Source organism: Dryobates pubescens, chromosome 31 (genome assembly GCF_014839835.1).
Source record: "Dryobates pubescens isolate bDryPub1 chromosome 31, bDryPub1.pri, whole genome shotgun sequence".
NCBI lineage: Eukaryota > Metazoa > Chordata > Aves > Piciformes > Picidae > Dryobates > Dryobates pubescens.
In genome coordinates, this window is record NC_071642.1 from 602,937 (window position 1) to 619,590 (window position 16,654).

The window sequence follows — 16,654 nt, forward strand, 5'->3', positions numbered from 1 at the left end:
AGGGCCGGGCCGTCCGAGAAGGTCCCCCCCCATCAAAAGTGTCTTTAGGGAATAAAAACACTGGAATTAGCTTCTGGGGGGGCGTGAAAGCAGGAACATCCTCTGGTAAATCCCGATGGCTTTCATCGAATCCATCACCTCTGAGTTTCCTCACTAAAACCCCTCCAAAAGAAGGAAAATGCCCCAGGTGGCTTCAAGCCCCACCGGGGTGGCGCCACGTTTGTCCCCAGGGTGCCGGGCACCCAGGGATGGCAGCATGTCCAGTTGTGCCGGCAGCACCATGGTGAAGACGTCTGCTCAGGCATCACACGCCGGTCCCTGTGTCCCCTTGTGTCCTCCTGCTCAGGACTCGGTGGCACCAGGAGCTTTGCAGCGCCCCCAGATGGGTGGCAGAGCCCCAGGAGGGCAGGTCCTGGTTGTGGCAAGGCCACTGTGGCCAAGTGTGTGCTGTCCCCACCTGCACATCCTTTAGGTCTGCCTGAGCCCCGGGGAGCAGTGCGGTGTCCTGAGAGCACTACAGGGGGTCCTGGCTCATACTACCGCCCCCAGCAGAGGGGACCCAAAGGGACCCTGTGGCCCTGATCTTGAAGTTGGGATGGGGGTGAGGCCGAGGCAATGGGATCTTGGCTGCTGTGGCTGAGGCTGGAGGGGCTCTGGGGGCTCAGAGCTGGATGGATTCCATCCCATGGGACATTGCCCGGCGGCACTCCCTGTCCCTTTGCTCCCTGTCTCAGCTCTGTGCCCTGTGGCCCCTCAGCCCTGAGGGCAGGGACGTGGCTCCTCGCCATGGATGGAGCACTGGGGGATAAAGCCGGGGTGGCAGGGGACACCTGAGTGGCCCAGGGTGCCCGACACAAAGAAGTGACACTGGGTGAGGGGGGCCGAGCTGGGCTGAGGACAAGGTGGGGGTGACACTGCCTGGAAGTCACCGCCAGGCTCTGAAGTGTTGGGCAGCGGCTGAAGGAAGTGCACGGATCAGAGAAGAAAGAACAATGAAAGCGAGCGGGAGGCAGACAAAGCGATGCCTTTTCCCATCCTCCTGCTTTTTTGGAAGCTTCTGAATTGTTTTTGTTGAAATTTCCCAAAAATGTCAGGCTCCGGGAGCCACCCAGCCTGAGAAACTTCAGCCCCGCCGGCCGCGGTCTGGCCGAGTGAATCACGGCCGCCCCGGGGGCCGCCGGCCGCCCGCGCTCCGACCCACGGCCCCGGCGCCCCCTGGGCAGCCACCCTGGGCCCGGAGCCAGCGCTGGGTGCTGGGGAGGGCAGGCAAGGAAAGCGAAATCGCCCCCTGCAGCTGGAGCTGGGACCAGGCTGCCACCTGCACTGCCCCCACCGCTGCCCCCATCGTCTGCTCCTTAGCTCCCACCCGCAGCCAAGGATGAGGTGGGACAGAGTGTGGCTGCGGGGGGAGAGCTCCGGGGGAGGGGGTGACACATCCTGGCAAAGGCATCAGCAGAAGGGGGCTTGAGACTTTGCTGGGCAGCCAGGGGGACAGTAGGTTTGGGAGGAGAGGAGAGCTGGTCCCCACTGGTGTCACCTAGTGCGTCCAGGATGTCACCCCAGGTGGCTCAGGGGCATTTGCCCTCCCTGACCCATGGCAACATCTGGACCCAATGCTGTGGGATGGGGACAGGCTGAGGGGACTGAGGCAGCCTTGAGTGAGCCCTGCCATGCCTGTGGTCCCTGAAGGTTGGCAGTGGCAGTGTGGTGGCAGGATGTGGTCAGTGGCAGTGGCAGTGGCAGGGGGTAGCTGGAGATGACAGAGCCCCTGCCCTACTCTGAATCAGTGCGAGGGGCAGCAGGCAGATGTGGTCAGTGGTCAGATGTGGTCAGTGGTCAGATGTGGTCAGTGGACAGATGTGGTCAGCAGGCAGATGGGGTCAGCAGGCAGATGTGGTCAGTGTTGCCCTTTGACAGCGACCTTTAAAGGGCTGCTCCCTCCCATCCATGAACTGTTGCACTCACAGGCAGCAGCCAGGCAGGCAGCAGGATCCAGCCCAGCAGCCCCCTCTGGCCCCCAGACCAGGCTGTGGCGTCAGCTTGGGGGTCCCCCGGGGCCGGCGTGGTCCGGCTGGCCTCAGCCCCCCAGTGTGGCTCTGTTCCCAGGGCCTCTTTGCCCTGCTGTGGTGCAGAATCCGGCCATGGGGCCCAGCTCCCTCAGCTCCCTGCTCTGCCCCGGGGGGATGCAAATCCCTCTGGATAGATTCAGGAGCCCAGGGTGGCCCTGGTGACATCCCCACACCCAGCCTGAGCATCCTGGCTTTGGCTTCCCACCACCCATCACCTTCCCACCAGCCTTCCATCCTGTGTCCCATATGGGGCTGGGCCCAGCACATCTTACCCTGAATTAATCTAATTACTCCAGTTCCCAGCCAGAGCTTGCTCCATAAAGTCCTTGGACAGAGACAGCATCTGGCTCAAGGGCCAGGGTGTAAAAAACAAACAACAAAAACCCCCAAGCCCCCAGAAAAAGCAAGAGGAGAAGGCACAGCAGAGCTGCCTCTGACTGCCTGCATCCTTTTAAAGTGACCTGAGGGAAAAATAAAGAGGCTAGAAATGCAAAGAATCCAGCAGTCAGAGTTTGCTTTCTATTCCTCTCAGTCACATTTCCACATCTCTGGGTAATTTATAACCCACTTAACCCCTTCCCTGCCACCCCTCCACCCCCGCTTGGCACAGCCACGTCGCTCAAGAGCATCCTCGCAGCCCTGGCCCCACCTTCCCGCCTCTGTTTGCTTTGGGAGGCACAAAAAGGCCCCAGAGGGAGTTTGTGGATCTCTAGAGGGGGGTGGGAAATGCAGCTGGCGTGGAGGGGACAGTGGAGCACCAGGGATGGGCTCTAGGGGGTGGAGGTGTGGGGTGATGGCTCCCCTTGCCATGGGGTGCTGGGGGGAGGCTGTGGTTTCGTGTGGGTCGTGAGAGAGCAAGGCAAAAGGCCTCAAGTGTTGGGACGGGGGAGGGCAGTAAATATTTGCCAACTCGGCGATCGTAGCCTGGGAAAAGGAGATTGCTGTTCAAAGGGGGGGGAGCATGGGCTGGGGCTAGGTACGCTGTGGGCAGGTGAGGTGGGAGCCATGCCCGCTGGATGTGGCATTCCCAGCTCTCCATCCGGTGGGTTTGGGACCACCTGGGATGTGGGGCTCTGGCTGTGTCCCTCCAGCTGATGGAAACCTCACCTGTGGCGCGGTGCCGGCCCCGTGGTGACAGCCCCAGGCCATCCCCTTTGCTCGGCCATCAGTCACTGGTGCCAGACACGAGGCCGAGGGGCTGGAGGGGCTCCGGGAGGGGGAAGGGGCAGCGGAGCCGACCTGGCAGCGCCGCCGGCCCGGGCCGAGCACGGCCCTGGTTTGATTAACAAGATGAATAAACTGGCGGAGAGCAGCGGGGCGAGGAGGGGCCCTGCTCCCTGCTGCCGGGGGGGGCAAACGGCTGTGCTCCCCCAGCCCTCTCCAAAGGGACCCAGACCTCCCCCCTCCCCCCGTGTCCTCCTACCCCATGGCGTGGAGCACCTCTCAACCTGAGCTGGGACCAGGAGCCCCCTCCCTATTTCCCCATGCCGGGGTCCTGCCATGTGTTCCCCATTAGGGCCGGAGGTTAGCAAAGCCCCCAGCTCCCCTCCTCCTTCTGCTCTTCCCCCTCCTCCTTCTCCTCCTTCGCCTCCTCCTCCTCCTCCTCCTCCTCTCCCCCCCGGGCCGGCTTTGGGGTGCTGCCATAAATAAGGCTGATGGGAGGGCAGCGAGCGCAGGGCCAAGCCTGAGCCTTTTATGTCTTCGAAACCCTGGGAAATCAGAGCTGTAAATCTGGGGTGTCAGGGAGAGCCCAGTGCCCGGCTGGGAGGGGCCCTGCCGAGCTGGGGGGACCGGTGCCATGCACCAGGGCACCTTGGGGAGTCTCCAAAGGCCATGGAGGGTAGCACAGTGGGGTCCAGTGCTGGCTGGGGACAAGAAGCTTGTGCCCCCTCGTGGGGTGCTGGCCCTGAGGGGCAGCGAGGCTCTGGTGTTACTGCTTGCTGGTGCCCAGTGTCAGGGCAGCTGCATCATCCTGTGCCACACCTCTGTGTGCCACCAGTGCAAACGGTGTCCCTTCCCCCCCCCAACCCGATCCCCACTCCTTTGCATTGCTGCTGTCACTCTGCTGCTCCCCATTCCCTCTGTATCCCCCAGTCCTGCTCTGCCTCTTTGATCCCTGTGTACCCCTCGGTCCCCCAGTGTCCCTCCCATAGCCCTTTCTCCCCCTGAACCTTCTGGTCCCTGTGTATTTCCCACCGGGGCATGCCCGGTGCCTGCCCCCCTAGTCCTGCCGCATCTCGGTACCCCTTCATCCCCCGTGCCCAAGCATCTCCTGGTACCCAGGACCCCTACTCTCGTGCATCCCCCAGTCCATGAGCATCTCCCAGTCCCTGGGACTCCCCAGTCCTCCTGCACCCCGCGGTATCCCCGCACACCCCAGCGCCCGAGCATCCCGCGATGCCCGCAGGCCCGGTGCCCGCACATCCCCCATCCCTCCCGCACCCCCTCCCCCCATCCCCGCTCCCCACTGCCACCGCCGGTGCCGCTGCCGGTGCCGCTGGACCTGCGCAGGCTGCGGCGGCTCCCCCCGCCCCCGGCTGCCCCCGCCCGGCGCACGGCGCGTCACGGCGGGGCTGGCGGGGCCGGCGGGCGCTGGGTTCGCTCCGCTCCGCGCCGCTCCGCGCCCGCCATGGCGGCCCGTGGCCCCCGGGCCCTGATCGCCCTCGGCCTGGCCCTGGCCCTCGCTGCCGCTGCCGCTGCCGCCGCCGTCGCCGCCGACCCCGACCCCGACCCCTTCTCGCCGCAGCTCGGAGACACCGCCGGGTGCCGCGGGCAGTGCGGCCGCAGCCTGCCGCGCCGGGCCGCTGCCGTGAGTCCGGGGGGCCCCGGGCACCCGGGGGCACTGGGGGGACCGGGAGCATGGGGAGCATCAGCAGCATCGGAGGGACCGGGAAGGCTGCAGGGTCCGGGGGCACCAGGATCATCAGGGGGTTGGGAGCAACAGGGCAAACTGGGAGCATTGTGGGGACTGGGAGCAGCAACAGCATCGAGAATACTGGGGGGCACTGGGGGCTCCAGCTTGCCCTGCATGGGCACCACTGCCACACGGTCCCACACTGGACCACCCCTGGGGAGAGCATTGTGGGAGATACTGGGAACACCATGGGGGCACTGGGAGCACCATGGGGGGTCACAGGGGGAGCCCCAGCGTCTCCTCCACTGCAGTTTTGGGGTGCCCCAGTAAGGACATCCAGCCCGGGTTGGGGTGCCCACAGTGGTTTTGCCCACGCCAGCTTTGGGGGTGCACAGGGCTGGCACAGGGGGCTCAGGGGCAGGGTCGGCAGCTGACACTGCTGCTGGGGGGAGCCAGCCCTGAGCCCTGGCAGTGGGGACCAGGATGGAGCTGAGTGCTGGGCATCGGGCAAAGGGCACCACGGAAAGGCCTGGACCAGAGCTGGCAGAGCTGTGCTGTGCCAGGGGCCACGCGGTGGCAGGGCTGTATCTAGGCCATCGCCTTGGCAGGAGCCTGCACTGCCAGGGGGATGGAGTTGTTTTCCCATCCGGGCTCCAGCTGCCTCCTGCCAGCACCCAGCGCTGCCCATGCTCCCCACGGGCACATGGACCCCCCACAGACACACACAGTGACCCCTGTATGGGTTCAGTGCCCCCCTGCAGCCCCCACACTGTGTTCCCAGCCCCCCCTGCACAGCCCACCAGTGCAGCCTCTGCTTCCTGCAGCCCACGCTGGTGCCCAGATGGTGCCAAGCACTCTAACAGAGATGTGGGCACCTGCCACGTCCTCCATGGCAGTGAGGCCACCTGCAAACCCCTCCACTGGCTGCAAAATGGGGGGGCACAGTCAGCTCTCCCTCCACTGGGATGCCAGCCCCCTGCGTACAGGATGCCAGCCTGGGCCGTGGTCCTGCAGGAGGGTGGCAGTGTCCAGCTCCCCCCCGTTGGGTGCAGGGGGGCCATGGTGGGGGTGCAGCTGAGGCACCGGGCCGGCTCCTGGTGCCAGCTCAGGGCTGCCCTCCTCCTCCTCGCTGCAGGATGCTGTTCTCAACGCCTGTTACCGCGGCTGCCGGCTGCTCTCCATCTGTCACTTCGTGGATGCGAGCGCAGAGCTGAACACGACCAGAGCCGAGTGCGAGGCAGGTGAGGAGCCGGCGGCCGAGGGCCCTCCCCACCCCCTAAACACCATCCCGGGGGGAGTTCCCCACATGTCACCAGCACCTCCGTGGTACTTCCCACCCTCCCCAGCACCCTGCCTCTGCTCAGCGCTACGTGGTGCCCCGTGGCTGCATCCTGACCCCGCTGCAAGCCGAGCAGCACCCACTGGGTGCAAACTGGGGGTGTGACCCGGCGCCCCCTAACCCTGTCGCCACCTCTTGCCTGGCAGCATGCGCTGAAGCCTACAGCAAGGCGGAGGAGCAGCTTGGCTGCGTGACTGGGTGCCGCAAGCAGCTGCCCGAGGTGGAGAGCAGGAAGGAGAAGGTGAGGGGTGGGGAGATAGGGACCCTCCTGCCCCCATCCGTCCCTGCCCCCATCCATCCCTTCCCCCATCCATCCCTCCCTTCTCCATCAGTCCCTCCTGCAGGGCTGGGCCAGGCAGGCTGAGGGCACCGAGCTCCCCGGGTGCGAGCTTCCGCCGGGGGGTGGCTGCAGATCCCCTCAGCTATCTGTTACCCTTCCCAGCAATTAGCAACGTCCCTGCGACATTTAATTAATTCAGCTTTTGCCCAATCAATTAAATTAGTCTTTAGCCCGAGGTGGAGGCTTTTGGCTTCGCGTGGGTGCAGACAGGGATGAGTTTGTGTGCAGAAAGCTGTGACCCTTGGAAAGCCACTTTGCAGCCTGGGTTTGAGACCTTCCCTGTCTGATCCCATTTCTGATCCCATTTCCCAGCCCCTCTGCGGGGTCAGGGATAAGCTTTGGGGAGCAGAGGCTGCCGGGGGGGGGCTGTCACCCCCTTCACCTACCCAAAGCATTTTTCCTTCGGGTTCCCAGGCAGGCAGGCAGAGCAGATTTAGCACAATAATTAGACACAGAATCTGACCCATTTATTTCCTGTTTGCTGGGCTGGCCGTGCAAGGGGCTGTCGGAAAATGTTGGGAGCCAGTGGCAGGGAGCAGCCAAGCGGATTCCAGCAGGGATGCTTTAAAAATAACAAACGGCCGCGACGGCCAAAAATCCAGGGCACGGCGAGGCTGCCAGGCGAGCAACGCCCTCGGCAGCGCCGCCGCTCCGCTCCCGGCCTTTAAAGAGCTGGGTGGGGGCACGGAGCTGCCATGCAGGGGGCAGGGCCATGCACCTGGGGCTGGGCGATGCGCCCGGGGCTGGGTAATGGCCCTGAGGACTACAGCCCCTCCCTTGGTGACTCTCCCAGGGCTGGAGCACCGCTCCCGCACATCCCCGTCCCTGGGAGAAGACCGAGCCCCGAATCTGAGTGCCTGGCTCAGCCTGGCCGTGTCCTGTGGCAGGATGTTGTCTCTGGGGGTGGCTGGTGAGGGGCTGCTGGTGGTCTGATGTCCCTTTGCAGAGCCTGGAGCTGCAGGAGACGTCGTTCTCCATGTTTGATTTGGTATCCACCTTCTGCAACGACATTGTCAGCTCTGCCCAGAGCTTCATCTCCTCCACTTGGACCTTCTACCTGCAGGCAGACGATGGCAAAGTTGTGGTGTTTCAGGTGGGGGTGTCCCATGCCCCCTCTCTGCTGGCTGCTGAGAGGGATGGGGACCCCCTTGCTCACCCCTTTCTCCCTCTCTCCCTGCTGACTCACCAGTCCCAGCCCCAGATGGAGTATCCACTACATGAGGCTCCAGAGGCCCAGCTGGCGCAGGCAGCACCGGGGGCCAGCCCCCGTGTCCCCCAGCCCCACACAGGTGCAGGAGGGTCTGGGCTGCTGGGGGTGGGAGGGTTCTGGGAGCTTTGGAGCCCTCCTGGCTCTCATCAGATCTCTGCAGAGCTGAACAAATTCCCCTCTCTCGGCTCTGATCAGCATCCCATGCCCCACACCCACGCAGGGGGCAGGGGGTGGGGGGACTCCAGACTCAGGACCCATTCCAAGAAGCTGCTGGGATTCTCTGTGCCCCCCCAGCAGGTCCCTGGTGGGAGAGGGGGACCCCCAGCACCCAAGCAGGTGCTGACAGGGGGATGAGAGGGGCAGGCGTGCCCAGGCTCAGATCAGCTCTCCCCTGCCAGGCCCCCGGGGGAAAGGGGAGAAGCCCCCCAAGAAGGAGCCACGGGGCAAAGCCAAGGCACAGCACCCGGACCCCCCCCAGCCGGAGCACGACTTCCTGGGCTGCATGGCCAAGTAGGTGCAGGGGGCTGCATGGGGGCCTGGGGGCACCAGGAGTCGATACTCCCCCGCTCCCAATGCCCACCCTGTGCCCTGCCATAAACTGCTGCCCTCCTCTGGTGGGGGCTGGGGGGGTGTTACAGGCGCTCAGGCCTTCCTCGCTGGATCCTGGCTGCCTGCCTCTTCCTCTCCATCGTGGTGATGCTGTGGCTGAGCTGTGCCAGCCTGGTGACTGCCCCCGAGCAGCACGTCAAGACCCAGGTAGGGGGTGAGCTGTGCTCAGCACAGCCTGGGGGGTCCTGTGGGGGTCCCTGACACCCTGGGGGTCCCTGTCATGGCTGGGTGAGCCTTGTGGGGCTGAGATGCGGCCCTATGGTCTCTGTGGTCCTTGGCCACCCTGCTGGGCTCACTGGACTGTCCTTGCTGTGTGGTACATCTCTGGCCAGCCCCATGCTGTCCCAGGCTGGGGACAAAAGGGTCCTGTCCTCTGCTCTTGGGCTCCACAGGCCCCATTGCCTCTCTTCCAGCCTCTGAGCATCAACGGGGACAAGGAGTACCTGGAGGACCTGGACGGCCCCAGCCCCTTCCCCCTGCCGCCTGTCATCGCTGTCACCCTGTGCCCCGCACACGGCAGCGAGGACGCAGGACCACTGCCCCTCAAAGTCGACCTGGACAAGACCATCCTGTAGTGTTCCCACCCCTTCCCATCACCTCCCTGTCACCTCCCTGTCACCTTGGTCCTGCTCCACTGCCCCGTGTCCCCAGCTCCTGGAGGGACATCTCTGGCTCTGGAGTGCTGGGGCCCAGGGGTGCAATGTGGCTCCCAAGGGATGGCCACTGTGGAGGAGGCTCCCACGAGCTGGGCAGCAGCTTTGCCTCCCCAGTGGATGTGTTGTTTGCTGGGGCCCTGGTTTCCAGCACTCAAGAGCCAAGAGAGGAGCTGCCAGAGTGGGGAGGCTGGGGGGAGCCCATTCCCGGTCTGTCTGCTCCCGACCGGAGCCCCCCGGGGCCCCGCAGCCCTCCGGGCATGGGTCCAGCGCTGGGCAGGAGGGAGCTGGCTGCGGTGGGGGATGGAGAATGTCTGCAGAGTTCTGGGCTTTGGCTCGGCACATCCGCGGCCTCCCACCTTGGGCTGAGCCTCCAAGGCGCCGGCTCCGGCCCTGGGAGCTCCCTTCCGCCGCCGGAGCCATTGCCTCGGGGAGCCGAAACGTGGCGAATGGATTTGGCGTTGGCAGCCGGAGTGAGAAGAGGATCTGGCTGCCTCCATGCCCACACTAGGACCCAGCCGGCCCCTTCCCGGGGCTGTGGAGAGGCGCCGGGGTAGCTCCTTGCTCTCCCTGCTCCATTGTGCCCTTGGGGTGCCTCGCACCGGTGCCGATGGGTTGCTGGTGGGGTGGAGCAGGGAATGAGGCAGCGTTTCCCTGCCCTGTGCTGCTGCTGCGGTGTGTCCAGGCTTGGGCAGGAGGTGATAGCTGCTGGGACACCTCCAGCCTGGACTCAGCATCTCTGCCCGGTGCCGGCAGCAGCTCAGCCTGAGGGGCTGTAGCTGATGGCAGGACTCGGCAGCATCCAGCCTCCGGGTCTCCAGGCTGCCAGCGCTGCCCTGGGAGCAGGGGCCAGCCCCGGGGTCTCCCAGCCAAGACCCCCTCGGCTGTCCCCAGCACACCTTCTCGGCACAGGGGTGTCCCTTCCCTCCCTCCCCCTGCTCCCTGGGGCTCTGCTGCTGCCGCCGGGCTCGGTGTGAGCCGGGGCAGCTCCCCACCGTTCTCCATCACCTGACTGTGCATCGTTTCGTGGTTTGATTTGCACTGGCATGTGGCCCCTCGGCCCGCGGCGCCCGGCGGGGACACCCCTGCCCCCCGGGGGCGGTCCCCACCATCCCCATGTCCCCCTAACACATCTGTACAGTTTAACTTATTACCCGCGACTCCCTCCCTGGGTTTTTGGGCTCTCTTCGTGTGCCAGACACTCCCCAGCGCTGAGCGGTCTCTGGGGGGCCATGGCACGGTGGGGCAGGGGGCTCTTGTCCCCATCCCTGCCACTTCCGTGCTGCTCCGTTTCACTTTCACCCGTGCAACATATCTGGCGTTGGGGAACTGGGGTGGGGAGGGGGTGAGGGGTCTCGTGTCTCTTCTGGGGTGCACATTTCGTTGTCGCTTTTTGGCCGCTCGGCTCAGTGTAAAGCTTGGGGGGGTCTGGGATGTTGTCCCTGGCCGTGGTGGCTCTCTGCATCCCTGGAGTGTGACCAGGCCACGAACTCGGGGCAAAGGGTGTCCATGGAGCCCTCCCCAGCTTCGTTTCCAAAGGGCAAACCCAGCCCCAGGCTGGCTGGGCGGGGTGGGTGGAGGGGAAATAAAAGGTTTGTACCGGAGCAGGCTGAGTCGGTGGCTTCCCGAGCGCCCATCAGCGGGTGGGGAGCAGGTTTGAGCTGAGAGAAGGGCACAGAGCTGTTCCCTGCCACCCTGTCTCTGCAAGCTGAGCCAGGATAAAACCTCTGGCACAGCAGAGAGAGACCCCTGCCAGGGCTGCTCTGCCCAGGCACGGAGTGACCTTGGTGCTCTGCTCTGGGGCTGGCAAATCTGCATGGAGAGATTCAGCACCGAGCACCAGAGCCGATGTGCTGTTCCCTGGGGGGCTGCTACCAGCGCCCGCGGGATGGGTTGGCTCACTGGGGGGTGCTGGGAGAGCAGGGGGCTGTGCACCCCAACACCACCCTGTGGCAGCGAGGAGGAGGAGGGGGCTGAGACGCCGCGGAGAGGAGGGCTGCGTGGACGTGTTCTTGCTGCACGCAAAGGAGGTCTGGGGAACGAGGGCTGCTCCCACCGAGGATCGCCCAGCGGCACCCAGGCGCCCACTCCGAGGAGGAGAATCGTAAATCAGGCCCCGCACGTCAGCGCCAGGCATGGCACCCCCCGGGCGGCAGGGCTGGGGCACGCTCGCACGTGTGTGCATCCACCTTTCCCCGCAGCGGGGGTTTGTCCTGGCACGGTGCCCGTGGCCACGCCACAGTCGAGCTCTCCCCATGCCAAGCACGACACAAGAGCTCACGCAAGGGCTGCAGCCTCGTTTCTAGCACTTCAGTAGCTCAGCAGGGTCCCCTCCTCGGAGCCAGCAGCAGCGCGGGGCCCCCGAGGAACCGGGGCTGGCCTCAGCTGCTTGTTTGCTCTGCGATGCGGAGATGGGAACGAGGAGAATCCTAGAGCCGTAGGATCATGGGATCCCAGACTGGATTGGGTGGGAAGGGACCTTCAAAGCTCATCCAACCCCCTGCAGCGACAGCTGCAGCCAGAGCAGGTTGCTCAGAGCCCCAAACAACCTGAGCTGGAATGGTTCCAGGGATGGGCACCTCCCACCTCTCTAGGCACCCTGGGCCAGGGTCTTACTCCCAGGATGGCTGCTGCCAGGGGCTGAGACCCCCAAGCACCAGGCTCTCTGCATCCCACTGCCATAGGCTGCTGCAGAGGGAGGTGGCAAGGCACAAGATGGGTGCAGACAGCTGGTGGCAAGCCCTACCCGCTGCGGGCAGCAGGTCCCCTCCTGGGATGGGAGCCGGGCTAGGAACCGTGGACAAGCTCCTGGCCTTTAAACTGGAGTCAGATTCCTTGCTGCTGGCTCGGGGTGCAGGGAACTGTGCCCAGGAGCAGGTGAGGAAGGACCCCACTGTAACAAGAAGGAGCTGCATGAAATCAGCTGGTTCCACTCCCCCCAGCAGGCAGCGGGGGGGGGTCCACCCGACGCCTTTTCCTTCTCTCTCCCTCTTTCATTTGTTCACGGGGTGGGGGAGAAGCAGAATTCATGGTGTGTGGCCCCAGCAGCAGCGGGTGAGCCAGCCCAGGCTCCAGCCACAGCCCCCAGCCCATGGCTGAGGATAGGGACATGGGGGACCATGAGCCCGTGGTGGGTTGTGTCCCTGCAGCCAGCATCAGTGCACCCCCGCTGGCCTCCGGCACCTCCTGACGTTAGGGTTACAGCTTGGGCTCGATGCCCTGGAAGGTCTCTTCCAACCCAGGCAGTTCTGTGGCTCCCTGATTCCATCTCCTCAGAGGCTGTCGCTCAGCCTGCAGCAGTTGGTGCTGAGGGTTGCAGGGGTCTTGCCAGCTGCCCCCTCTCTGGCCACTCTGTGGGCCGATGTCCCCTCCAGAGCATGTCCCCTGCTCTCTCCCCTGCAGAGCCCAGCGCTGGGGGCTGGCCGCGGGCCGGGCCGGGGGGGATGCGTTCAGGGGCAGCACGTTCCCTCCTCTCCTGCCGCCTGCTCCCAGCGCCGCCGGTCCCCCCCCCCCCACTTCTCACTCTGCTGAGGATGCTTTCAGGAGCCCCCGCAGCTCCTTGCCCCCTGTTTAGTGCCTGGAGCCCCGTGCCGTGTCCAGCCAGGGGGTCTCTGCTTGGGAAGAGCACTGGGGGCTGTGGTCCAGGGATGACACATGGAGCAGAAAGCCCAGGACTGGGAGAGCAGGGTGGGGAACGACTCCAGGAAGTCCACAGGAGGCAGCCCTCACTCTCATGACCTGTGGCTCACAGTGGACACACTCTGGGCTCCCCTGGCTCTGTGCCCCTTGCTCCCCTTCCCTACTCGTGTCCCAGTGAGATGCTGCTGACACAGAGCAGTTGAGGGAGGGTTCTTGGTCTTGCCTCGTGCTACAGGAACCAGAATCTTCCTGAGAAAGCACAGCCAGGGGGAAACAGAGGGTCTGGGCCCTGCCAGAGCAAGGCTTTTGAAGATGATGGGAAAAAAAAAAGGCTGGGCTCCCCTCTCAGCTGGGGAAAGGATATTTGTTAGCAGCTCCAGCTGCCTCTTGCTGCCCCTGGCCCCGCTCCTGCACATGGCTACAATCCTGACCAGCGGAGCTGTAACTTTCCCCAGCAGAGGTGAATCTCCATCCAGAGATGGAGTGAGGATGAGGATGTGGGGTGGGGAGCTGGATGGGGGTTCAAAGCGAGCTCTGGCAGCACCGCTGGCTTGCAGCACCTTCCCAGCTCCCCGTGAGAGCTGAGCCCTCGTCCTCACCAATGCCAAGCACCACCCTGGAGCCAGCAGCAAAGCTCATGAGGCCTTCAAGGATGGAAACCTCAGGGAGCTGCCGAAGGCAGGCAGCCAGGTGGGCAGGGGAGCGCCGTGCCACGGGGAAGAACACATCCAGGGGGTTCCTCTCCTCCCCACACTCCCTCCTGCGACCTGCCCCAAAGAAGCTCAGCCCCGGCCGGCTCCACAACAACAGAACCAAACGAAAAACAATCTCCTCGTGCTAATGGGATTGGTTCTGTCCCTACCACGCACATTCCAGCCCGGCTCGAGGGACCGCTCGGGGCCGGGGCTGGGGGGGGAGGGGGGTGCTAAGGAAGCCAAATTGTTCTCCCTCTTCAAATGTCAGAGTTCAGCGCGGTGCTGCTGGCCGGGCCTGGCGCAGCTGCTGCGCCGTGGCGATGCCGTGTGGAGGCGAAGCACCCTCTGGGCAGCGCCTGCGCGCATCCAGCCCGCCAAGTGACGAACATTTTCCACTCCCTGGCCTTCATTACTTCTTGGAACGCAGGCCCTGCTCGCCGGCCCGTGAGGGGCTTCGCTCCCCGCCGTGTTTATGTTCCTGCCTTGTGTTCTCCTGCCAGGTGAGGAGCGCAGCCAAGCTGGCCAGGGGGAGCTGGGATCTCCAGTTGTGCCTTGGCCAAGCAGATGGGAACCGGGCTGCCTCGAGGCGCTGGTGTGGGGCAGCACCTGCTCGCCTTTGGGCACCGCGGATGCCCTGCTGACCCCACGGGCAGGACGTGCCCCGGCCACTGCGGCACATGCAGAGGGAACCAGGATGTGCCCCAGGCACTGCAGCACGTGCAGAGGGCACCAGGACGTGCCCCGGCCACTGCAGCACATGCAGAGGGCACCAGGACGTGCCCCGGCCACTGCAGCACGTGCAGAGGGCACCAGGACGTGCCCCAGGCACTGCAGCACGTGCAGAGGGCACCAGGACGTGCCCCGGCCACTGCAGCACATGCAGAGGGCACCAGGACGTGCCCCGGCCACTGCGGCACATGCAGAGGGCACCAGGACGTGCCCCGGCCACTGCGGCACGTGCAGAGGGCACCAGGATGTGCCCCAGGCACTGCAGCACGTGCAGAGGGCACCAGGACGTGCCCCAGGCACTGCGGCACATGCAGAGGGCACCAGGACGTGCCCCAGGCACTGCAGCACGTGCAGAGGGCACCAGGACGTGCCCCAGGCACTGCAGCACGTGCAGAGGGCACCTGCTGGGCCCTGGCCTGGCGGCGGTGCCGCGGGGCTGGGGCAGGCCGCAGCCGGCGCCGGAGCTGCTCCCGTGGGCGCCGCCTGCGCCGGCTCGCGCTGCTGTGCGTGGGAGTGGAAGGAGCCCAAGGGCCGTAGCAGAAGGTGTGCAGCCCTCCCTCACGCCAGGCCCCACGCAGCTCTGTGTCTGCTCCCCGCTCACACCTGCTCCTCCCGCGTGCTCTTGTGGTGCTGGAATTGTTTTGGCTGCAAAACACCTTTGGGATCATCCAGCTTGAACCCAGCACTACCAAATCTCCATGGCTCTGAAGCACCCCCAGGGATGATGATTCAGTCACTTCCCTGGGCAGCCTGTTCCAGGCTTTGACAACACTTTTGGGGGAGAAACTGTTCCTCATGTCCAACCTAAACCTCCCCTGCTGCAACTTGAGGCCACTTCATCTTCTCCTCCAGCCCTGACCATGACCATGGGGAGATGGCCGCAGGGTGTCCTGACGGGGCAAAAATAAAAGGGAGTGGGGAGGATGAGTTCAGGCAGTGCCATGACCCAAATGTGCGTGGAGAGAGCCCTGACTCTGCCAGCACACGCAGCCCCTTGCCCATCCCCTCCCCAGGCTTACCAGGATTACCCAGGGATTAGCAGAGATGGAGCAGGAATGAAACCAGCCAGGAGCACAGGATGAGGAATAAAGGAAGCCAGAAGCACAGACACCCAAAGAGCCCACAACACCCCCCAGACACACAGACGAGCAGGGGCTGGGGCTGTGCTGGCTGAGGATGCTGTAAGGAGGCAGCGGGCGGGAGGGAGGATGCTCGCAGGCTCCTCCATCACAGCAGCAAAGGAAGGGACTGGGAGGCTTTGTTGTGCTGGGGGAAACGAGGCAAGAATTGGGAGGGAGAAAAGAAAAGCTTGCTGGGGCCAGCTGCCTGCCTCCTCCACCCAACACAGCTCACGGACCCAGAGCGCTGCGAGCCGGAGGAATTCCTGTTCCTGAGCGCTGCTGGGATGGAACAAGGAGGTAGGGGAAAGGCAGCTGCCAGCTCATGATTTTGCCATTAGCCTCCCAGTGCTGGCTGTGGATTTGAAAGCCCCAGCTGTGGGAGTCGTGGGATCTGTGAGAGCTTGGCTTGCAGCGAAAGGTACATTGCTAGGACCTCATGTTTTGCAGGAAGGGAGGGAAAAAAAAGGTGACAAGATGACTCAAATACATCCTGATGGCTTAGAGTGAAGAGCAGAAAGAAGGAGGCTGGAAGGAGTTTGGAGTTCATTCTCTTTTTGTTCAGCCAGCAGGTTGGAGTTGTGATTTCACAGCAGAGGGCTGCTCTCCACAGTAGGAGCCCCAGGGCTGTGATATACTGTGTGTGCAGGATGGATGTATTAAACTTGTGCAAGCTGCTCAGATGCCGGTCGTAAAAACCACCTTAGATATAAGGCAGGCTCCTTGGGGAAGGGGCTAAGTGCACTCAACAAATAATGAATAGGAATAAAAATAAATATCAAATGGCCCATAAAAATCAAAGAATAATGGTAACTAAAAAGTTCCTGGATTTGCTGCGAGAGATAAAATCCCATCAGCAGGATGGAATAACAAGAGCTAGGCCCTCTTGGTTCCTGCTCCACAGGACACAAGTCAGCACGCCTGCTCACCAGAGGAGTTATGGAATACATCTTCCTTCCAGCGTCTTAAAAATGCATTTTTCATGCTTGGAGAGACCTTCTGGGGTTTGATTTAACTGGGATCTGGGGAACATGTGAAAGGCATTTACAGCATGTGGCACAGCCTGGCTTTTCCTGCAGGGGAAGCAGAGGTGTAATGTTCACAGCTCCCATCCGCTGCCCCACCTGGCATGGAGAGCTCCACGGCGAGCCCGCAGCCCGGCCCGGGCAGCCCTCAGCAGGGCTGCTTCGCTGCTGTGCATGCACCGAACCGACTGCCCTGAAAGTACCCACATGGACCTAGCAGACGCTAAGTGTTTCTTCAGGACCTCTCTGAAAAGCAGGGTGTGCTGCAAAGCTGAGCCTGCAGGAAGCAGCCCCAGGAGAAACTGGAAGGGATCGAATGCAGCAGAACTGGTGGCTGAGGAAGCAGGACAAGCCTAAGGGGTTGGTAAGCAGGG

At 63.8% G+C, this 16,654-nt stretch overlaps 1 protein-coding gene across 1 annotated transcript; it reads left to right on the forward strand.

The window, feature by feature from the left end:
• The first annotated feature begins 4,611 nt into the window (after positions 1–4,611).
• TMEM59L (transmembrane protein 59 like) lies at positions 4,612–10,678 on the forward strand. Its single transcript, XM_054175323.1, has 8 exons — positions 4,612–4,878; positions 6,059–6,164; positions 6,409–6,503; positions 7,549–7,695; positions 7,792–7,891; positions 8,211–8,322; positions 8,451–8,568; positions 8,835–10,678. Exons 1-8 carry the CDS (start codon positions 4,699–4,701, stop codon positions 8,994–8,996), a joined length of 1,020 nt encoding a protein of 339 aa, XP_054031298.1. The 5' UTR covers positions 4,612–4,698; the 3' UTR covers positions 8,997–10,678.
• The last annotated feature ends 5,976 nt before the right edge of the window (positions 10,679–16,654 follow it).